Below are 22,774 nucleotides of genomic sequence, written 5' to 3' on the forward strand. Positions count from 1 at the left end.
AGACAAAACTCAAACAATAAACACCTTTGTTGGAAGCGGACCAGCCTTGCTTTTAATGACAGGGTGTTTTTCTCATGCGTAACTTACTCAACTATACCCGAGGTGTGGCTGTTTTTTTAAATCGCGAAACTTCCTGAATGATGTTTTCTCACTCAACCAGACGTAATTTGATTTCTAAAGGATTGTTCTGACCTTATGATGTTCATAGATGGACTTGAAATGACAGGCTGAAAATTTAAGACGTTCAGAAGGATAAGCACTGATTGTAGAGGCGGTAATATTTCTGGGACGTATGTAAGAGTTAAGCAATGTATAAACTTCTTATTCTTGTGTTCCTGGGATTAAAGACTCAAGGACAACAGGTAAAAATCAGAGAATTTTTTTGCTTTTTTGCACATTTCTAAAAGTAATGATGGTTGACACATTTTGCGATAGCATTTTGGAACAGAGTAACAATTACACATAAGCTATAGAACGTTGTTCAGGTTTGTAGCAAAGCGACTGTTTTGTTTTCTTCTTTTCTTTCTGACTTTATCACACAGTCGAGAAATAATAACGGCTCAGCGTAGATGCTCGAGCACAGGCAATTATTTGTCTATTTTGTATGCAAACCTATACCTAGTATTACATTTATGAATAAGTTTCTTGGTTTTAACGGCACGTTTAGTTCTTTTTGGTTATATCATGTCCAGCAAATACGATTTAAGTGGGGGCCCCGAGTGGCCTAGTGGTCTAAAGCGCTTTTCGTTACGGATCACTACCATCTCACATCTGTCGGCGCGGGTTCGAGTCTCAGATTCAGCCAATGTGGGTATGTGAGAAAGCTTGCCAGTAGCTTCTCGTGGGTCGGTGGTTCTTTCCGGGGTTTTCTCGGGTTCTTCCTCCACTATTAATACTGGCCGCCATGTATAGCCTATCGTGTGCTGCAAAATGGCGTTAAACCCCACAACAACAACAACAACAACGATTTAAGTGCCCTTTCCAGGGACTCGCTGTGGCAGCTGATAGGGGCTGACCTGAACAGGTATCGTATGATTTCATTTAGAAATTGGTACACATCAGGACCAGCCTCAGGGCAAGACGAACAAGAGGGTTGCATTGGACCCCACGCCTTTGGGGCCCTGCATACTAATGTAGTTCTACTGACAGGGCCCCGCTGCCAGCAGGGTGCCTTAGGCCTAACAAACTAAAAGGTCAGGCTTGTACGCATAATTCTGATTTTAATTTTACATGATGATGATCAGTTTCTAATTTCAATACAAATAGTGGTCTACATGTTTGAACAAGATACAGCCATGGTTTTAACAAAGCAGGATGAGCGAGATCTTGAAACAAAATATTCTGGATTGAAGAGGAACGAAATCAATTGAAATTTCAGTGTTAATTTTATCACTCCATAAAATCGTATGCATCTACTGATTACTTTCGTTCCATAATATCTGAGAGTATTGTAGTGATTCAAGCTGATAGATAAATGTTAAAAAGACATATCATGAAGATGATAGGTATCTGGATTGCTGTTGTCGAAAAAAACAAAAAAGAGACAACAGCGAATTTCCGACGGCATCATTAATACTTTTGTTGACGTAGATTTTGATTCATGGGAACAGTACTTAACCTATGTGATAGTATGCAGAAAAATGGAACTTGTGCCTCTTCCCAGCAACATAATTTAGTCTAATATTATTTGGCAGTTATGTTATCATTATTCTTTTGTTAATGCGTAATTCAAGGAGAAAATAGTACACGATGGTTTAGTGCGTGTTGAATATGACCAACAACTTTAAACTGTGAGCCCTTTTGTGATTTTCACGTTGTAAAACTTGAATCGAATTTTGGATCATGCACCTTTTGTGCTGTATATGCTTGACTTGTTTTACAGCACACGATTCAAACGAACTATGTATTCGTATGACGCATAGGTACCAGCCGGCTATTCATTTGTGAACATTATTAGAACGAGCCTAGAATAACGCATCTGATATGGATTTTTAACATAGCTTTAACAATTTCTCAGTCATATCGGGGGCCCCGAGTGGCCGAGTGGTCTAAAGCGCTCTACGTAACGGATCACTGCCATCTCACCTCTGGCTACGTGGGTTCGAGTCTCGGATTCGGCTTATGTGGGTATGTGAGAAAGCTTGCCAGTAGCTTCTCGTGGATCGGTGGTTCTTTCCTGGGTTTTCCTGGGTTCTTCCTCCATCATTAATACTGGCCACCATGTATAGCCTATCGTGTGCTAAAAAATGGCGTTAAACCCTACAACAACTACAACTACAACAGTTATATCATTATGATGTATGCAGTGTAGCAGTTTAAAGTGATGTTTAGTATTTGGGTATCATGCCGCATGTAGCACGATGTCCCACCCAGTCACATTATCCTGACACCAGCCCGACCAGTCCTAACACTAATATCTTAATGCTGAGCGCCTAGCGAGGCAGCTTCTAGTACCATTTTTATAAGTTTTGGTATGACTAGGCCGGGGTTCGAACCCGCTGCATTCCGTATCCGAGACGGACTCTTTAACCACAAGGCCACCGGAACAGTTTTACAGTTTAACCTAAAATTAATCTAAAACTTTGATATATAAAATACATTATTACTTTTCAAACTGTACTTCTGCTGATTTTAACCATACTATACGTATTTCCATATTCTAAGCCAGTGTTGTACGGGCTTTTTTGAGACTCAGAAGTTGTGTTTTGAGGTGGGGTGTTCAAGTAAATATTCCCCCCCCCCGACACACACAACAAAAATCTACGTCGTCCAAAATAAATTATCTTTACATACAAGCATATACATATATATACGTTTTCTTTAAAGCATTTAATCCACTTCACATTGTCAAATATCACCATGCACACATTTGCAAACACTCACATAATCAAAACCACATTGACATTAAATAAACACATGCACACACGTTTCTGTCTTTGCATACAATCAGAATTTCGCCCTGCGTTAGTTCTATTTCAGAATCTAGAGACTGGCACTGTAGACAGATCCATTCAGTGTACAAAAACAGCACAGCTGTGAATGTGGTTTTGTAGAGATCTACAAATTAAGAAAAGGAAAATGTTGATGAAAAATATCGGAAATGTATAAATTTTGGTGTGGAATTAACATAGGTGCCCGACATTATCTCTTCCCAACTAATAAGCAGGATGAGATGCCCATAGTAGGTTTGAGGAGTAAGATCAAATTGTTGGGGAAATAATTTATAATTTTTATCTTTCCTATTTTAAATTAAGATTTAATATGTGCTTATTTCGGTTCCAAAAGATATATTATATTTTTCCCTTTATTCTGAAATATTTTTGTAATATTATGATAAATAGTGACGGAGATGTGGTATGTACAATACATTCTTCTGTTGCTATTTTGGTTTTCACTTTTAAAGCATCAAATGGCTAAGCTTAACTATTGAGTTCCTATTACTAACCATGCATTTTTCAATGTACTGAGTGTAGTGTCGCATAAACGGCCAACAAACTCAGGTAGCTTTTGTCCTTTGGTTCACTTGTTGGTTGCTAGTAAAATGTTTGCATTTGACAAAAGACTATTGAAGCAAGTTATTAAATTGACCGGGAAAGGTACTCAAAAAGGAGAGATGATAGTTTATAAAGGTTTAAAGGTTTAAATGGTAGTTTATAAAGGTTTAAAGGTTTAAATGGTAGCTTATAAAGGTTTAAAGGTTTAAATGGTAGCTTATAAAAGTTTAAAGGTTTAAATGGTAGTTTATAAAGGTTTAAAGGTTTAACTGGTTCACCCTACCGACGTGGAAATAAGAAATGACGCATAAAGTGAAAGAATACCGATAGTTTTGGAGAATACTGAAGACAATGGCTAAGCATGTATCTCTAAGAGGTTGCGAAAAAGACTAAAAAATTGCACACTTGATTGCTTTATAGAATAGTTTTTTGTTCTTTTTAATTAATGCATAGTTTAACAATGGGGTGAATAATATCGAAAACAAATTCATTAAGCATAAATTAACAAATTATATGTAGCTATAATAATGTGACTAAATCCAATATCTGTTTAATGAAAAAGCTAATAAAAAAAATTGAAGCTTGTTAAATGACAACACTTATTTGCTGGATTGATTTTATTAATAAAACACAATATGACACATCGTTATTAGTATTGACAATTCTAGCAAAACAAAATTAAAAATAAACAAAAATATTTAAATAAATTCTTCATTAACCTGGCTTGGTCTTTTTAAAAAGAAATTAATATGATATCTCAGTAACAATATCCTAAATCAGTAATAAATTGAGTCACCAATAAATATTCTCCCGCACCCACGTCAGCTTGTATCCCCATGCGATTTCGAAAACGAATAGCATCAAGGGGAGAAAAAAGTACAAATTTTACTTATTTCATTCACTGATTCATAATTTCTAATTTGAATGTCATCGGTCCCTAACATGGCCACCCGCTTCAAATCAAACTGACGTTTTGAATGTTAAAAGGAGGTGATAAATAGGTGCAGTACCTCATTTTGCTTTGGCCATTGAGAGGTCATTTTTCCATTCAGCCAGTTGCAGTTGCATATTAAGCGGGCGATATCATGGCCGCGTTGAGCCACAGCGTAGGAAAATAGCCTGGCATTCTGTATGATAGTAAGCCAAACTTTAGATATGCATGCAAAGTCAAAATGACTGAGCTAAAACATCGGTACCAAATTTATTATGCTACGCGAAATGTAGCTTGAACTATCAGTGTTGATTCCCAAATAGGTCACACAAGAAAGGAAAGAGGTGTCTTCCCTTGCTTTTTCTTTCAGTACATGAATGACTGATAGATACACCAACCAGTAATGTCCGCTTTTCTTTTCTTACAATACTGGTAGTGGAGGCTGACGCGGAGAGGCGTTATTTCATATTGGTCGCTCTCTGGTAATTAATAAATTTATTTCGAGTGACCTTTGTATGCATATATAAAGTAAAGTCCCACTTCTTTTTGACCCATAGCATTCAATCCTCCAGAACTCTTTTTTTAATTTGTAATGTCTGTCAGGACATAGCACCCGTTTTATCCATCTGCTCTTAACATTTTTTTAATAGCTCACGCATGCGTTGAAGGTAGCATCACCCCAAAGTAAGAGTAACACGTAGTGTTTCTAGAATATATTCCTTGCTAGACGGTCTTTACGTTCTACTCGTGTGTTCGGGAGATGCTGCCTTCTGCGCATGCACGAGCAGTTAAAAAATGGGACACAGTAGGTACCGATTTTTTTGCTTGTGTTTTTGCTTTGCATAAGTGATTAAATATTATGGGGTCATGGCCATTTAACTAGGGTTATTGGGAGCACATTTTTTGTTGTTGCTAGAGCAGTCTAAAGCACATGATTAACAGCAAGGATGCAGACCCACTCGGGTGACAGAAAATCACATTGGATAGTGAAGATCTATCAGAATATGACATGAACACATTCTCAAGCAACACTGGTCATGCATAAGTTAAATAATGCAAAGAACAATTGAATTTCAAGTTGAAGATAATGCCAGGAACATTACGTTAAAAATGATGAACAAATTCCAATTTTAAGGTAATACAATTTATTTGACCGATTCAAGCTTTTTACAGTTCAGATGTTTATGTGTTAATGCATGGACCCAATTTAGTTCTTACTCAACAAAAAATGTTGGTAATTTGATAATTTTCACACTGTTTGGAATTCCCTTCACTAAGCAAAATAGTTGAAAGTACTCAATATTGTGAAAATTGGTTTGGTTCCATTTTTTAAACATGATACGGTGACATCGGAGGAATGGTATTTTCTATGAACTTCATAGCGCAAAAACAAAATAGCTTATAGTTTTCTTTGGATGTTAATTAAATATATATTCCAAAATCTTGATAAATATACATGCTGTTAAATGTATATATAATAAACATTATTTACCATGAAAATACGAGGGCCGAATAATTTACTAACTTCATGATTTTTTTTTTACATGACGTCAACATATCTTGCTTACAAAAGTTGAAGCAGTCCACGTTTGACTGTTTTGAGAACAAGGACATTGAACTACCTAGTTGATTTTGTTTGCCAAGTTTAGAGTAGGGAAATCAGGAATAAAGGAAATGTACACATTACTCGCATGTTTGATTTGATTTGTATACCATTATTTGGCAAACGGGAAGATAGATGTGATAAAATGTAAGCAGGGACGGCACGGGTTGTGGTAGTAGGGGGTTGGCGTCTGGGGCAATTGCTATAGGCAAAGAGAGCCCTAATGGGAGCTCCTTTGTGTAGCTGAAATTTTTATAGCATTTCGCCTTACGTTAGTGTAATGGGAACAGTTCTTCACAAAACTTATAATTAGATGCGGGGTGGGGTGGGCGGGATAGAGTTTGCAGTTGTAATAAAAACTGTCCTCTGTACAAAGTAGGGGTGCCAGAACAGAACATTGCCCCCGGCACCTTGAGCTGTCACTGTGTTTAACAAATGCATCGATTATGGACCCAGCTTTATGAGATATATATAGATAAGTTTGGAGATCATTTTTAAAGAAAGCATAATCTAACCTTGATAAAGACTCCTTTGTTTATTTATTTGGACTCATTTAACAACAGCAAATACAAATTTGACCCATAATGATTCACTTCCGTTAAAATTTTCACTTATCAAACTATATGAACTGTATGTAGATTAAATAATTAAAGCGCAGCTGATGCAAGCACTGGAAGCCCCCCCCCCCCCCCCAAGGTGAGACACGTACATGTTTTTTGTTGTTGTATTATTGTGTGTGATTATGTGAAGTGGGATTCGAAGGGAAAATAAAGTTTCACGTAGCCAATACACATTACACTTCATTTTTTAAGGCCTACCATTCTGCTCTGAAGACTACTTGTTTTAACATGACAACTGTAATATCAAGTATTCAGTTGCTTCTTATTACTCCAAATTTATGCATGACATGAAGTTAGGAATGGGGAGGCTGCTTACTTGTCAATCAAAACTGCGACATTTCAAGCGAAATATATGCATATAACAAATGCTGTCACCCATAATTAATTTTAACAGTACATAGTATGGGACAAAATATGTTATGACGGTGTACTGAATGAGAAATACCATGCTGTAAACAAGCTTAAGATTGTACCGTAAACTAAAAATAATACAGATAAACTGTAACTGCATCACATAGAGTATATACGAGTTAATTTTCTGAAATGTATCTTGCCTACAAATATTATAAAAGGGTTTACAGAAAGCGATGGTGCACCTTTCTGTGCAGATTGAAAATCCATCGCTTTGAAAGAAAATGTGCTTGAAATTCCAGATAAATAAGACAATTGCCCTCTATCCTTTTTTGCCAAAAATTTCTTGTGTTCAATTTAAAGTATCTGAGCGGTATGGTTTTTAAATGGGAGATTCTCTGTTGTTATGCTATGTAATACATTCTTATGATCTTGAAATAGAGTGGTGTCCTCATTTCCATAACAATATGGAACAGGTGCTCTTTGGTGAGCTTGGTAGGGAGTTTCCTATCCCCTTGTATGTTAGTGTTAGCCCCAAATCCATCCAATTAACTCTCCTTATGGAAGAATAATGATTGATTGTTTGATTGATTTATTGATTGATTTTGCTCATTGCACAGCAATATATTGACAGTGATAATAAGGCTAAACATACAAAAATGTTTCCTATTGCACTGGTTTTAAAACTAGGGTAAGTAATTCGTTTTTAATTTTAAAATATATTTAGTCAGTGTGATTTTTTAAAATATTTAAAAAAAACTATTTTGTTTTATTTTATTTAAAAATATACTAAATGGGGATGATAGTGCTAGTGTCGGTAGTGAAAAGCAGGGACGATCAGCGGACCGGAAACATTTTTTGTTGGCCTAAAATAGCTTTCTAAGGAATAGGCCTAGATTTAATCTAGACGAATCAGTTATAATAACGAATGTTTGTGGAGATGTTTCTGTTATGGGCTATGTAATCAGTGGCAGCGTTTTCTCTAAATCTTGAATGCATCTGCAAAACTGCTATACTTTTACGGAACAAAAAATATCATAACATAAAAAATTGCGTATCAGTAATTAATATTAAAATTGCATTGTAAGACTTATAGAATTAGAGTTTGGTCTTTACAAATAATGGTAACTGTCTTCTTTTTTGTCCGCTCATGTGGCCTGGTGGTTAGAGCGTCCGCCTCGGATGCGGGAGGTCGTTGGTTTGATTTCCGGCCGAGTCATACCAAAGACATACAAAAATGGTACATACAGCTGCCTCGCTTGGCGCTCAGCATTAAGAGGTTAGTGTTAGGACTGGTCGGCCTGGTGTCAGAACAATGTGACTGGGTGGTACATCATGATACATGTCTTCGGCATGATGTCACAGTGCTAGAGATCACTATAAACTACCACACTGCAGACATCGTAGCGATGTGACTAAAAAATTTTTAAAGCTACATTAAAAATCCAAATCACACAGTTATATGGCTCATCTTTTGCACAGCGATAGAGCTGTCAAGGCGGACACTGTATGTATCACTATTCCCCTATCTCATACTTGCAGTATTCTAAGACGGTTTGGGGGTTGGGGTTGGAGACTCAAAAAGTGTGTTTTGAGGTCTCAAGGTTGATCATTACACTTGAACTAAAAAACGGCACCCAGTTGAGAATAAGCTAATGTTTGACCACCCAGTCACATTATCCTGACACCAGACCGACCAGTCCTAGCTCTAATCTCTTAATGCTGAGCATCATGTGAGGCAGTGGCTAGTACCATTTTTATGTCTTTGGTATGACTAGGCCGGGGTTCGAACCCGCGACCTCCATCATCGCAGGCGGACGGCTCTAACCACTTAGGCCACCGAAGCGGTCTCATTTGGTCAGCACCTATAAGAACTATTCATAGTCAAAGTTGAATATCTAAATTAGATTAGTTTATTTCTGCCCTTTCCATTTCTTTGTGATGATTTAGATTTAATTTTCTTTCTTTTGCAGGTTACGTTGACATGTCCGGATAGTAAGTACTCAGTTATTGTTTTTTTTTTCTTCATATACATTCCGTAATGTACAATACATCATGCTTTTTGTCTTTTACCTACTTTGTTTCTGCAAGATTAGTTCTCCCTAATATATAGTTACTATACCTTTTTCGATGGCTTGCACTTGGGGTAAAAATGAACCATGTGGAAGAAAAATGATTTCTGCAGAATAATTCGAGTTCATCACCATATAAAAGTTCCCCATCTTTGTAGATGGCTTACATCTAAGGTAAGAATAAAACCCTTTGATTATAGGGTAAATACTTCAAAGATCAAGGTCACTATGACTAAAGGAAGACAAATTGTTTCCACACAATAATTTGAATTATTATTCACCTGCAGATACCAGCTGTTTGGGGAAGCTCACACATGGAATAAGAGAAAAAGTCTTTTGCTTTTGGGGTAAAGAATGCTAAGGCCAAGGTAACTACAGCCATATGAGAGAAAAAATTCTAGTTTCTGTACAATAAAATTAGTTTCACATCACAAACCTGCAGAGCTGCAGTAGCTTAGTTAGTATTTAGCTCTCATTTCCTTGGCCTGGTATAGTCAGTAATATGTTAAAAGTGCAGTTAAAATTTACTGATAGAAAACTCCAAACTTTGTGGATGACTTGATCTTTTGTAGTATTAAAGAAAGACAGTTGGTTTTAAAGTCAAAGTCAGAAGCCAATATCACTGTTATTAAACAAGAGTTGTCCTGAACAAAAAAGTTCAGTTCTTGACTGTTTATCTTCACTAAAGCTTGCACTTTGGGTAAGAAAGAAGCCTTTTGATTTTGAAATCAAAAGTCAAAGATCAAGGACACTGATAAAAAGAAGCTACATGTTTTTTGCATAATAAGTTATGTCGGGTCCACTTATTTGACCAAAGTTGCCAGAAGGCTTGCACTTAAGGTATGGAATAGGCCTGTTGATTTCAGGCTGTAAATGTGAGAAGGCTTGCACTTAAGGTATGGAATGGGCCTGTTGATTTCAAGGTCTAAATGCAAGAAGGCTTGCACATAAGGTATGGACTAGGCCTGTTGATTTCAAGGTCTAAACGCCAGAAGGCTTACACTTAAGGTATGGAATAGGCCTGATGATTTCAGGGTCTAAACCCCAGAAGGCTTGCACTTAAGGTATGGACTAGGTCTGTTGATTTCAGGGTCTAAACGCCAGAAGGCTTACACTTAAGGTATGGACTAGGTCTGTTGATTTTGGGGTCTAAATGTAAGAGGGCAAGGTCATTTGGCTCAAAGAAAAATAAGGTTTTGCAGATAAAAGTTTTATTCTGGAGTAAGTTCCTTGGCCAAACTTTGTGAAAGGCTTGATTATAGGGCAGTAAAGAAACCTACAGGCATAGGATTAAAAGGCTTGGAGGATACAGTCTAATGATTAATGATGGTTTCTGCACATGAAGTTAAGTTGAAGGCAGCATGCCTTGATCCAAGTTATTCTGACTTGTTGGTCAATTTGTACCTCATTGGGACTTGTTGGTCAATATTCACCTCATGGAGACTTGTTGGTCAGTATTCATCCTGTTGAGGCTTGTTTCCCAATATTCATTAGATTCAACTGTATCCTACAACTGCTTACACTTCACAGATAACTGTTAAACATGGGGTGGACATATAATGTGCTGTTCATGGTACTCTTGTTTTAGGTAGGGTAATCGCCCTTTAACATAGATCCTGTTCAGATGTTTCTCTAATGATCTAGGAATTTTTTTCATTGACCTGCAATGGTCAAAACTGTCTTGGATCCCAATTTTTTACATGGTTCATACAACTTTGGAAAGGTCTTTCATTTTGAAGCATGCAGTGAAAAGTTGGTTTTGTTCACAAAAAGTACTTTAATTTCTTGACAAATTCCATGCATTTTTCCTCAGATTCCTTTAATTTATGTTTGAGAGTACAAAACATTAAAATTGAATAAAATATATTACTTTTTAAATTTGTAATATTTATTATTTACATATTTTCCAAAAACACTGAATAGATAAATACATAAAATCGGTTAAAATTGGGTGGATTAAATGACATGACATTGGTATCTACCAGATGGTAGTAATATTTGCATCAGGGGCATGTCAATGATGTTTTCTCTTCTGCATATGAATCTATTTATGAAGTGAGAAACAAAGAAACATTTTGAGAAATTTTAGTTTCCATAAAAAAATATTGCTTGAAAAGTCCGTGAAAAATAAATATTTGGGACTCTGTAAGCTCTTTTTAGCCATTGCAGATTACCAAGTTTTAGTCATCATTACCTGGTCAGAAAATCATTGATATATTTTAAGCGTAACAAACATACCAAAATTATGTTCAAATGTTTAGTTTCCATTTGACAACATATGGAGAACCCATTTTACAAAATTCTTTACAATTAACAATGGGACTATTGTGGAGACTTGCTGGAATAAAAGTCATCAAAGAGTCATCAAACCTGATCAGTGTATTCATTTCAAGATAAAATATTCATACCCTTAAAAAGTAGCTAAATGACTGACTTTTCTTGAAGGCTGAATTGCCCAGTGACTGGTGAAACAGTATGTTATGAAGTTCTTCATATGTATGTATGGATGGATGGATGGATGGATGGATGGACAGATGGATGGACGGACACATGCATGCATGCATGTATCAGTATTAATCTGTTGAAATTTAAAGATCAATGATTGGTTCATCATACCTAATGAGCCATTGATTTAATTGGTTGGATATTTTCCTATATACCTGTACTTCCATGGAAAATGTCATTTTCACATACATGGAAAAGGTTGACTTGCTTGTAAAGTTAAAGGTATGCATGTCTTATACCTGCCGTGTTGGTTGTGCTAAAGAATGGATTGGAATATTAGCTGGAAGATGCTCGTCAAATATTTACTTACATGCCAAAAAATTAAACAGTTTTTAAAAAAATGTGACTGTTTATATTTAATTATTGAAAATCATAATCAGTAGCATGTTGATTTGACATTTCTGACCAATTTTCCATTATTTTGCTTAATATTCATACCACTGTAATGTATGTATTAGATATTTAATGTATGTATAAAATATTGGCATGAAAATCATTAGCCTTTGATGACAGTAAATTGCATTTGAAGGCCGTGGAACTTAATATTTACATTGTCATGTTGTAAACAAATTGTTAATGCTATCTTGTGAATTTAAAAAAAAATCAAATGCAGTCATTGTTGCTAGATAAAACTGCAATTTTACAGGGATACAAATTGTGTTTATTCTGCACACATCTATACGCAAAGTTAAGTCATTTTATTATCACATACACATATAGTGTACTGTCCTTAAAAATGATTTAAGTTAGTTGGGTGTTATGGACATGTACAGGTAATGATAAAGACACACTAACTATAATCAAATATATTTGATGATGGGATAATATAATAGCTGCTACACCACTCAACTGTACAAACCTTGTTCATACATGAATGGATATACCAACTGTATACATTAAGTTGTTACCTCAAGTCAAGACTGCCTTGTGTACTTCCTGACAGTTAGCCAAGAAAAAGATAGATTATGTTCTTTTTACTTTTGTCAGTCACTTTGGCAATTATCATATTTATGAGTGACATGGATCATCATTCTTCATGACTCATCTGATATAAACAAATTCAACCCCCCATGTTCCAGTAACTATAATATCAGCTATATATATATATATATATATATATATATATATATATATATATATATATATATATATATATATGTCAAGTGAGGATAAAACATGTATTATACAAAATTTCAATTCATCAAAGTAACCAGTATATAATGTAAAACTTTATTTCAATTGAGATGTTGATAATGTACATGCTTTTTGCATCTCCAACAGAATGAATAGGAAATTATTTGTTGTTGTTGATATTTTGAGTGCACAGAGCGAGAGAGAGAGAGAGAGAGAGAGAGAGAGAGAGTTTTCATTTTGTATTTCATTAAAACATCCATACCACACAGATCTAAGTTACTCAGTAACTATAGGTAGATGGAAGTATACATTTAATGCAAGCATTAATTCATAGATGCAATTCTTAAATGACTTTCTTTCTGTTCAGGTTGGACACTTATTGGTACTTCATGTTACAGTTTATTCAATTCTGACCAGAATAGAATATGGCAGAGTGCAGAAAGAGTATGCGTAAAGTACGTATAACTTTTTTCTCACCATATTAACCTAAAGGTGTCATGGTCAGTATACTTTTCTCACCATATTAACCTAAAGATGTCATGGTCAGTGTACTTTTCTCACCATATTAACCTAAAGGTGTCATGGTCAATATACTTTTCTCACTATATTATCCTAAAGGTGTCATGGTCAGTATACTTTTCTCACCATATTAACCTAAAGGTGTCATGGTCAGTATAATTTTCTCACCATATTAACCTAAAGATGTCATGGTCAGTGTACTTTTCTCACCATATTAACCTAAAGGTGTCATGGTCAGTATAATGTTCTCACCATATTAACCTAAAGGTGTCCTGGTCAATATACTTTTCTCACCATATTAACCTAAAGGTGTCATAGTATACTTTTCTCACCATATTAACCTAAAGGTGTCATGGTCAGTATAATTTTCTCACCATATTAATCTAAAGATGTGATGGTCAGTGTACTTTTCTCACCATATTAACCTAAAGGTGTCATGGTCAATATACTTTTCTCACCATATTAACCTAAAGGTGTCATGGTCAGTATAATTTTCTCACCATATTAACCTAAAGGTATCATGGTCAGTATACTTTTCTCACCATATTAACCTAAAGGTGTCATGGTCAGTATAATGTTCTCACCATATTAACCTAAAGGTGTCATGGTCAGTATACTTTTCTCACCATATTAACCTAAAGGTGTCATGGTCAGTATAATTTTCTCACCATATTAACCTAAAGATGTCATGGTCAGTGTACTTTTCTCACCATATTAACCTAAAGGTGTCATGGTCAATATACTTTTCTCACTATATTATCCTAAAGGTGTCATGGTCAGTATACTTTTCTCACCATATTAACCTAAAGGTGTCATGGTCAGTATAATTTTCTCACCATATTAACCTAAAGATGTCATGGTCAGTGTACTTTTCTCACCATATTAACCTAAAGGTGTCATGGTCAGTATAATTTTCTCACCATACTAACCTAAAGGTGTCCTGGTCAATATACTTTTCTCACCATATTAACCTAAAGGTGTCATAGTATACTTTTCTCACCATATTAACCTAAAGGTGTCATGGTCAGTATAATTTTCTCACCATATTAATCTAAAGATGTGATGGTCAGTGTACTTTTCTCACCATATTAACCTAAAGGTGTCATGGTCAATATACTTTTCTCACCATATTAACCTAAAGGTGTCATGGTCAGTATAATTTTCTCACCATATTAACCTAAAGGTATTATGGTCAGTATACTTTTCTCACCATATTAACCTAAAGGTGTCATGGTCAGTATAATGTTCTCACCATATTAACCTAAAGGTGTCATGGTCAGTATAATTTTCTCACCATATTACCCTAAAGGTGTCATGGTCAGTATACTTTTCTAACCATATTACCCTAAAGGTGTCATGGTCAGTGTACTTTTCTCACCATATTAACCTAAAGGTGTCATGGTCAGTATAATGTTCTCACCATATTAACCTAAAGGTGTCATGGTCAGTATAATGTTCTCACCATATTAACCTAAAGGTGTCATGGTCAGTATACTTTTCTAACCATATTACCCTAAAGGTGTCATGGTCAGTGTACTTTTCTAACCATATTACCCTAAAGGTGTCATGGTCAGTGTACTTCCCTGACCATATTAACCTAAAGGTGTCATGATCAGTATAATGTTTAGGAACTGACCTTCCACTTTGTTTTGCATCCAAGTGGTTGTTTAACCATTTACTGGTGCCCAACCCTGTCAGAGCTGAGTGTGTAAAATATAGATGTATTTCTTATATTTAATTATCTCTTTTATTCTTATTTATAATATAATTGTCTGCACATAAGAGCTCAAATATGCATAACATGATCATGAGTTTAAATTGCTGTGCAATTAACAAGAAATAAAATGTTATTTTCATTTGTGTTTATTAGCTGTATTTTTGTATGCATTATTTATGATCGAATGGCAGAGCTACCATGCACTTCCAGTGCTGGCAATAAGATGCCGAGGAAGTGCCCTAATTGCCTTCATTATTTATAATTTCAGTTTACTTGTTACATTCAGCCACTAAATCTATATAGCAATTATTAATCATTTTTTTCATTGATCTAAGTATCCTGCATAACAAGGTCCATAATTATTTTAATTCCTTACAATTTGCTTGCTCAGAGGTCTGTGAAATTAATCGATCTCAGCCAGCCCAGACAGAATCTGCACAGATAATGTGCAGATATTAGTCTACAAAAAATAAGGTAAAAACTGACTCACTGTCAGTCATGAAATTTGATGGGTTTATTGATATTAGAAATACCAATTCCCAAAGTGACATACTGTTAAGGTCACAGTGATATACTTTTTTTGTTCTAGTGACACTGGAAGGTATTTAGATTATGCCATAGTGAAGCAAAAGAGACATAAGAGTTGAATTCATTTTTTAAACTGTTCACTTTCTTATCATTGTGTAAGTTATCTTCAGTATACTATTTTGTCAATTTTGTATGACTTTCACATTGGCAAAAAGTGTCACACATAGATAGGAATGAGAAAATTGATGTCATCCCATTAATGGTACAGAAAAATCACCCAAATAATTTTACCAGTTATCAATTTTTTTTTGTAATTTTAAAAGAAAGACAAAATGTTTCAATCATTCATCAAACGTTTGGTTAAAATTGCTTACAAGCCTTTGATTTTGTAATTATGAAGTATTATGAACAAAACTTCAGATTTACTAATATATTTGCATTAAATGATATTTTCACTTGAAAATTTAGTCTCACACGGTGAAATAGTGTTCCAGCTAGGAATCATCTAGAAGGGTAGCTGTGAAGGGGACATTGTTTTATGTAAATCTTTTTATATTGGCTCACCATAAGCTGGTGATTATTATGTTGTGTTGTCAATCCATCTAGTCATGAATTTTTTGTTTTATCAATTGTGTCTCCCTAGAATAATAAAATTTCTCCAATATCAACAGCTGTCTAACGTTGTGGATGGCTTGCACTTGGACTAAAGGAGAAGCTTATCAATTTTGAGGTCAAAGGGTCATGCCAAGGTCAATGAATAAAAGAAGAAAAATGGTTTTGCCTCATTAACATTAGTTCTCTATGTAGACCTCAATCAAGTTTTGTGGAGTACTTAAAAAGCCTATAGATCCTGGGGTCAGTAGGATTAAAGTCAAAATCACTGTGACAGAAAGAATATAAAAAAGTATTGCACAAATATTTCAGTTCTCAACCATGCATATTCAGCAAAGTTTGTGGATGTCTTACTTGGTGAGTAACAAAGAAGCCTATTGACTTTGTGGTCTAAAGATCAAGGTCATTGTGGCTCAAACCAAATTGGTTTTACAGAATAACTGTTGTTCAGGAATAATGTTCTTTGACCAAACTTTATGGATGACCTGCCCTGAGGGAAGTCAAGAAACTTTTAGAATCTTTTGTCAAAAGGTCAGAGGTCATGGTCATTGTAATTTGAACAAGCTCCAATTGTTTTGGCATAGTAAGTTTAGCACTGTTCATAACTGCTTACCTTGAGCGCTGATCCAGGTGATTGAGACCCATTGGTCAATAGTCTCCAACATCAACTATTCCCTACATATGGTGGGTGGATGTATAATGTGCCATTCGTGGTACTATGGTTTGGTGGTCGGAGGAAGGGTCTTGGATAGAGAAAGGATATATATATATATATATATATATATATATATATATATATATATATATATATATATAACAGTAGTTTTGGGAAGAACTTGTGTGATAATGAAAAAAATTGGAGAAGAGGATTATTTAAGGGAAGAGAGGAACTATGGGACAGGCACTCGTATCAGGATTGATTATTATGGGTAGAGTAAGAGTGCACTTCCTTTGTTTATGTATAGCAAGAGTTCTGTTAGACCACTATCAGAACCAAAATAGCTTGTCTTTCATTTACCATATTCCCTTTCATTATTGCAAGCAATGCAATTTACAACTTGATGCGTCATATATAATTCATTTACAATGGTTACTGTATTTTTAATTTATATATACATGTAATTATATTGATTTTTTGTGAATATTTTCAGCCAAGGCTCTCACTTAGCCAGTATAAGAGACATCTATGAAAATAATGAAATAGGACGTTTTGCAAGCATCAGGAGTGTCACAGAGTATTGGATTGGTATGTAAGAAACGGAAATTGTACCAGTTGTCATAATTGTTTTATTAAACAATGACAAAGATGTCTTTAAAATATTTAGAGACCTTATAGTTAGGCTACACTATGTCTGTCAGAGGACATATAATGTTATTTATGTCCTTCCATAAACTCCAGTCCAGTCTTTCACAAGTGTTTTTTTTTTCTGCTCATGAAGGATTTTTATTGACTGAAGTCTGAAGCTTTATATTGATGTGATATGGACACATCTCTAGTTCCCAAAACTATCCCATTAGTCCTCGTTCCAAACTTTGATACTGCTGTTTCTTGTATTTGAATTTACAGTCAGTGATTGATTTTTCTAGCAGATCTATTTATTTTCCCAACTGACATGCCCATATGGAATTGTTCTGTTTGCCCACTTAGGTCAAGTGATTCATCTAATCCTAGCAGACCCATTTAATTTGCCCAAATTGAAATGTTATGTTTGCCCAATCAGGTCAGTGATTTGTTTTCCTAGCAGACTCATTTAATTTGCCCAGTTGCCATGCCCAAACAAAATTGTTTTGTTTGTCCAGTTTGGTTGTACTTGTAATGTAAACAAGAACATAAAAAAATGCAAATGATATACCATGGTTCTTAAAACCATGACAAACCCTTGACTTTAAGGGGTTTTGTGAAAATGTTTATTTTTGTCGCTGAAAAGTCTGACTTTTTTGAAAAGCTTCTTGAACATTTCCATCAATTCATTTAACTTTGCCAGCAAATCCTTAAATTCATTTGTGTTAATAAATAATTTTAAAACTGAAAAAATATTTCAATTTTTTTTATTCTAAATTTTGGCTGTTTATGTAATAAATAAAATTGCATGAGTTGGGCAGAACAGATAATAAGATAGTCACCAGATGTATCGCATTCCCATTGCTTTGCTCTTGTTTTGTATCCATTGATGCTTTATTCCAATTTCAATGAGAAAAAAATAATCCATTGCAATGTTTTGGTAGTCTTTAAAAAGTTGATGGAATTTTAGCACCAATTAGGAAATGTAAATGATAGCTACCTGCATAAAACTCAATAGAGTCTCAAGCAGACTCAAAGGCTGTCACAATGCTAGGTAACCATGGCTGTCACAGTGTTAGGAAACCAGCCTGTCACAATGCCAGAGAACCAGGCTCTCACAATGCCAAGTAACCGCACTGTCACAATGCTAGGAAACCAGGCTTAAACATAATTCAGAAGCTTGAAAAATGTAAAAGTACTCTAGAAAGTAGAAATTAAGCAGACCTTGGAAAGTAAGTACAGTATTACCTTGAAAGTAATCTGTCCAATTCCTCAGACATTGAGTCAGCCTTGAAAAACTTCACTAATATACGTAATACATCTGAAATACATACAAGTTAACATTTGGAGAGACTATCTTGTGTCTACATAGAAGAAATTCAGAAGTTTTAAATAATAACATGAAAATCTGTTTGTAAGCTCTCATTGCTCAAGACCTAATATATTTGTCATTAATGCTGAAATTTAAAAGTATGAATTTTATCAATCTTTCATATTGTATCTCATTGTAATATATGGTTATTATTTTTTAGATGTGCAGGAAATATTTTGATCGTTTACCAAAATATTTACTCCTATATGTCAGCCTCAAAAGTAAATCTTCCTTGAAAATAAACTGATACAAAATTATGAACAATTAATGTAAACATATATACCTGACCTGACTGCTTTGTTTTAACTTCTCTCTTTAATATTCAAGGCCTGTCAACAGAACCTTCTGTAATTGCTGATGATGCCCATTGGAGCAATGGAAAAAATTGGTCCCTGCTTCAGGGCTTCTGGGCTGATATGCAGCCTGACACCTCACGTGGAAAGTGTGTTTATGTCAAGAAACAGAGCATGGATTACACATATGACCGAGTTTATGCCTGGAATGTTGGTGACTGCAATGTTAAAAAGAGTTTTATTTGCCAAAGAATGGCCAGTCCATTAGGTATACAAATTACACTCTTAGGGCAAGGTCATTTGTTTATAAGACATAGTTGCACAAATGTAGAGAACATTTTTACTCCTTCACAACAAGTGCTTGAATTTGTTCAGTCAAATAATTTCGTGATGAGTAATTTCAACAATTATGATTTGCTGACCCTGTTGTAACTAAGTACTTTTTATCTATTAGGCAGTCAGATCTTCTGCTTAATTAGGGTGATTTTGCTCAATTTCTATGGAACAAATAAATGCCAGATTTCTTGGATTTGCAGCATGAAACAGTTGTAATTATGTACTGTTTGACTAGCACTTTTGACACTGTTGCAAGCTTGAGACTTCTTGTGGACACTGTTGTTATACCTCTGAAGGAGACACTTGTCCAAAAAGAGCTCAAAGAGATGAGGAAGTATTATGTATTTTTAATAAACAGTTTTATTGATAAATTCCAGAAAAATAAAAATTGTTTAGGATAAGGTTTTGGAAAGGAAGAAAATTATATTAGCAACAATCTTTTAGACTGTTGCATAGAATGTTTGTCTGTAATAAAAAGAATGTAAATACGTTGAAACCAATCAATTATGCTGAGAATAGGTGAGAAATGTAATGAAGATGCAGATAATCATGAAGTAAAATTATCTATATGGTTATTGTTTAGGCAAAGTTTTGAAGGAATTCAAGACAATAGAATGGGAGGAAATGATAAATCATATCTTTTCTCATTATACCTTAATTGTTACTATGTTCATTTGTGTAAAGATGCTATAATCATGTTCATGAGTTGGCATCTCTGCATGGAACCAACAGTAATTTTATTTTTTGAGGTGGGTTTTAAATGGCTAAGGAAAGGTTATGACAAAAATGTTGAATAATTATGTGGAATTTCCAACTTTTGATGGTTTTACTTCAAAAAAAATGTTTGACTGATTATAATTTTTTCCAATATGATGTCCCATCTTTATCTCTAGTGGTCATATACCAGAAGAGTTTATGTAATGATCTGTTGTCCATCATCCATCTGTTGTCTGTCATCCATTGTTCATTGTTCATCAGTTCATGATTGCTACTACTCCTAAAGTACCTGGAGGATTGCTTTAAAACTGTATACATTCCTTCCTTGGTCTAGTTGGTCCTAAATGAAAATGCTGCTGCACTATAGTGGCCGTCTTGAAAATCTTGTTACTGCCACACCTCCTAAATGGATGGTTATATCAACATGGGGATTTACCTAAAAGACTTCTTATGACATCTAGATGGTCCTAACTTCAAATGATGCTAATCCGATGTCCAATATGGCTGCCATGGAAGCCATCTTGAAAATCATGTTATTGCTATTTCTCCTTAATGGATGCTCATATTAACATTGGGTTTTCTCTCAATTTTTTTTTTTTTATGTCTAGTTGGTCCTAAATTATTATGGTGCCAATCTGACATCCAGTATAGCCAACATGGCAACCATCTTGAAAATCTTATGGCTACTCCTCCTACATAGATGGTCCTATCAACATGGAATTTTTCACTGTAAGACTTCTGTGATGTCTTGTTGGTCTTAAATTAAAATGGTACCAGTCTGAAATCCAATATGGTCACCATAGCAGCCATCTTAAAAATCTTGTTATCATAACTTGTCAGGAACAGAAAGTCGTATTGATGTGGGACTTTCACCAGAAGACTTCTTATGATGTACTGTTTGCCTAAAATGAACATGGTGCTGATTTTAAGTCCATTATGGCCACCATTGCAGCCATCTTGAAATCATGCTATTGCTACTCTTCCTGAATGCAAAGCCATATCCTGAAATTATTGTAATCGCTCTTCTTCCAAATAGATGGTTATATCAACATGGGGTTTTTGCTAATAGACTCATGATACCTATTTGATCCTAATATAAATGTTGCAAGTTGTACATCCTATATGGCTGCCACAACAACTGTATTAAAAATGTTGTTGTCATTACTCCCCTTGAATAGATGAGCATTATGCCAGTTATTCATTCTGTATGGTTACCATGACAACTGTCTTAAAATTTTTCTCACTATTCCTCCTGAATGGATGATCATTATAACGTAGTGTTTTCAACAAAAGACTTTTATTGATATCTTAACTTTGTCTTTAATTAAAATAGTACCAATCTGACATAGAGTGTGTGTACTACAGCATTGTATTTGAAAATCTTGTTATCAATCAAGCATTATTAGAGATGGTTCCAACAATTGACAGTTAAAATGAAGAAATGGTCTTATGTTGAATTCCTGGAAAATCTATTTGCCCATAGCATGTCTGTCCCATCAAGTGACTCTTGTTTTTCGCACCAGACCAAGTCAGAGATGAAAAAATCATTAAATGAGAACACACGCATGGATGCATTTAAACTTCATGCATGCATGCAGACAGACACATATGCATACCATTCTTAATAAGATATTTAAGCATTCATGGCAATCAATTCTGTAGAATTTCAGTCATGAAATGTACAAATTGCGATATAATTTCAGGTACCTACAACTGTGCAAATGGTGGATATGTGTCCTTGAAATGGGTATGTGATGGACAGGGTGACTGCAGTGACCTTTCTGATGAGATCAGCTGTTGTAAGCCTTATTTGTTTCACATATCATTCCATTTCTTTACCTGGATCATCACTTTTATTCAATGTTAATACTAAGTTATCTGTGCACTGATTATTCCAGTGATACATAAGTACATCCACCACAAATCCACCCACCCCCTTGCCCATTAAGAATGTATTATGCTTGCTGAGATGGAAGTTCAACTCCCCTTGGATAGTGAGTTTGGCATGCATGATCTTCCAGAGTAGTAATGGGGTGGAAGACATTGAAGGCTGTGTCAATATTATAATTGTGTAATTTTACTCAGACAGATGTTATAGCACATAGATCCTGAAATGACTAATTTACTAGTGAGATGAAAACAGAATACAAATGCAGTATGAAGAAAGTGTGTGTGTGTGTGTGTGTGTGTGTGTGTGTGTGTGTGTTTGTGTGTGTGTATGTTTGCATGTGTGTGATTTGGATTTTTAACTTAGCTTTAACAATTTTTCACTCATATCACAATGATGTCTGCAGTGTGGCAGTTTATAGCTATGTCTAATGCTGGGGCAACATGCCACAGACATGTAGCATGATGTCCCACCCAGTCACATTATGCTGACAACAGGCAGACTAGTCCTAACACTAACCTCTTAATGCTGAGTGCCTAGGGAGGCAGCTGTTAATACCATTTTTCGAAGTCTTTGGTATGTCATGGCCTGGGTTCAGACTTACGACGTCCTGATGAAAATGTAGAATGCAAATGCTAAACACACAATGATACATGATCAAAGAAAACAAAATAAAATACAAATGCATCTATGAATGAATTTGTCCTCTTGCGTCTTGGGATGCAGGTGTGTTTTCATGGTTTAAAGCTCTTTTCCATGATAATTTTATATCAGAATCTTTATTCTTTCTACTACTTACA

The 22,774-nt window shown here is 35.0% G+C and overlaps 1 protein-coding gene across 1 annotated transcript in view; it reads left to right on the forward strand.

Annotated features, from left to right (window-relative positions):
• Positions 1-241: 241 nt before the first annotated feature.
• The window catches only part of LOC149802771 (uncharacterized), a 308,654-nt gene continuing 286,121 nt past the window's right edge, over positions 242-22,774 (forward strand). The window contains exons 1-6 of the mRNA XM_089953831.1: positions 242-362; positions 8,973-8,994; positions 13,078-13,165; positions 17,238-17,332; positions 19,068-19,301; positions 21,790-21,885. Of these exons, the coding sequence (XP_089809957.1) occupies positions 309-362; positions 8,973-8,994; positions 13,078-13,165; positions 17,238-17,332; positions 19,068-19,301; positions 21,790-21,885 (589 nt within the window). The 5' untranslated portion in view covers positions 242-308. The remainder of the gene's footprint in view (positions 363-8,972; positions 8,995-13,077; positions 13,166-17,237; positions 17,333-19,067; positions 19,302-21,789; positions 21,886-22,774) is intronic.

Source organism: Sinohyriopsis cumingii, chromosome 3 (genome assembly GCF_028554795.1).
Source record: "Sinohyriopsis cumingii isolate HCF-2022 chromosome 3, ASM2855479v2, whole genome shotgun sequence".
In the NCBI taxonomy this organism is placed as follows: Eukaryota; Metazoa; Mollusca; class Bivalvia; order Unionida; family Unionidae; genus Sinohyriopsis; species Sinohyriopsis cumingii.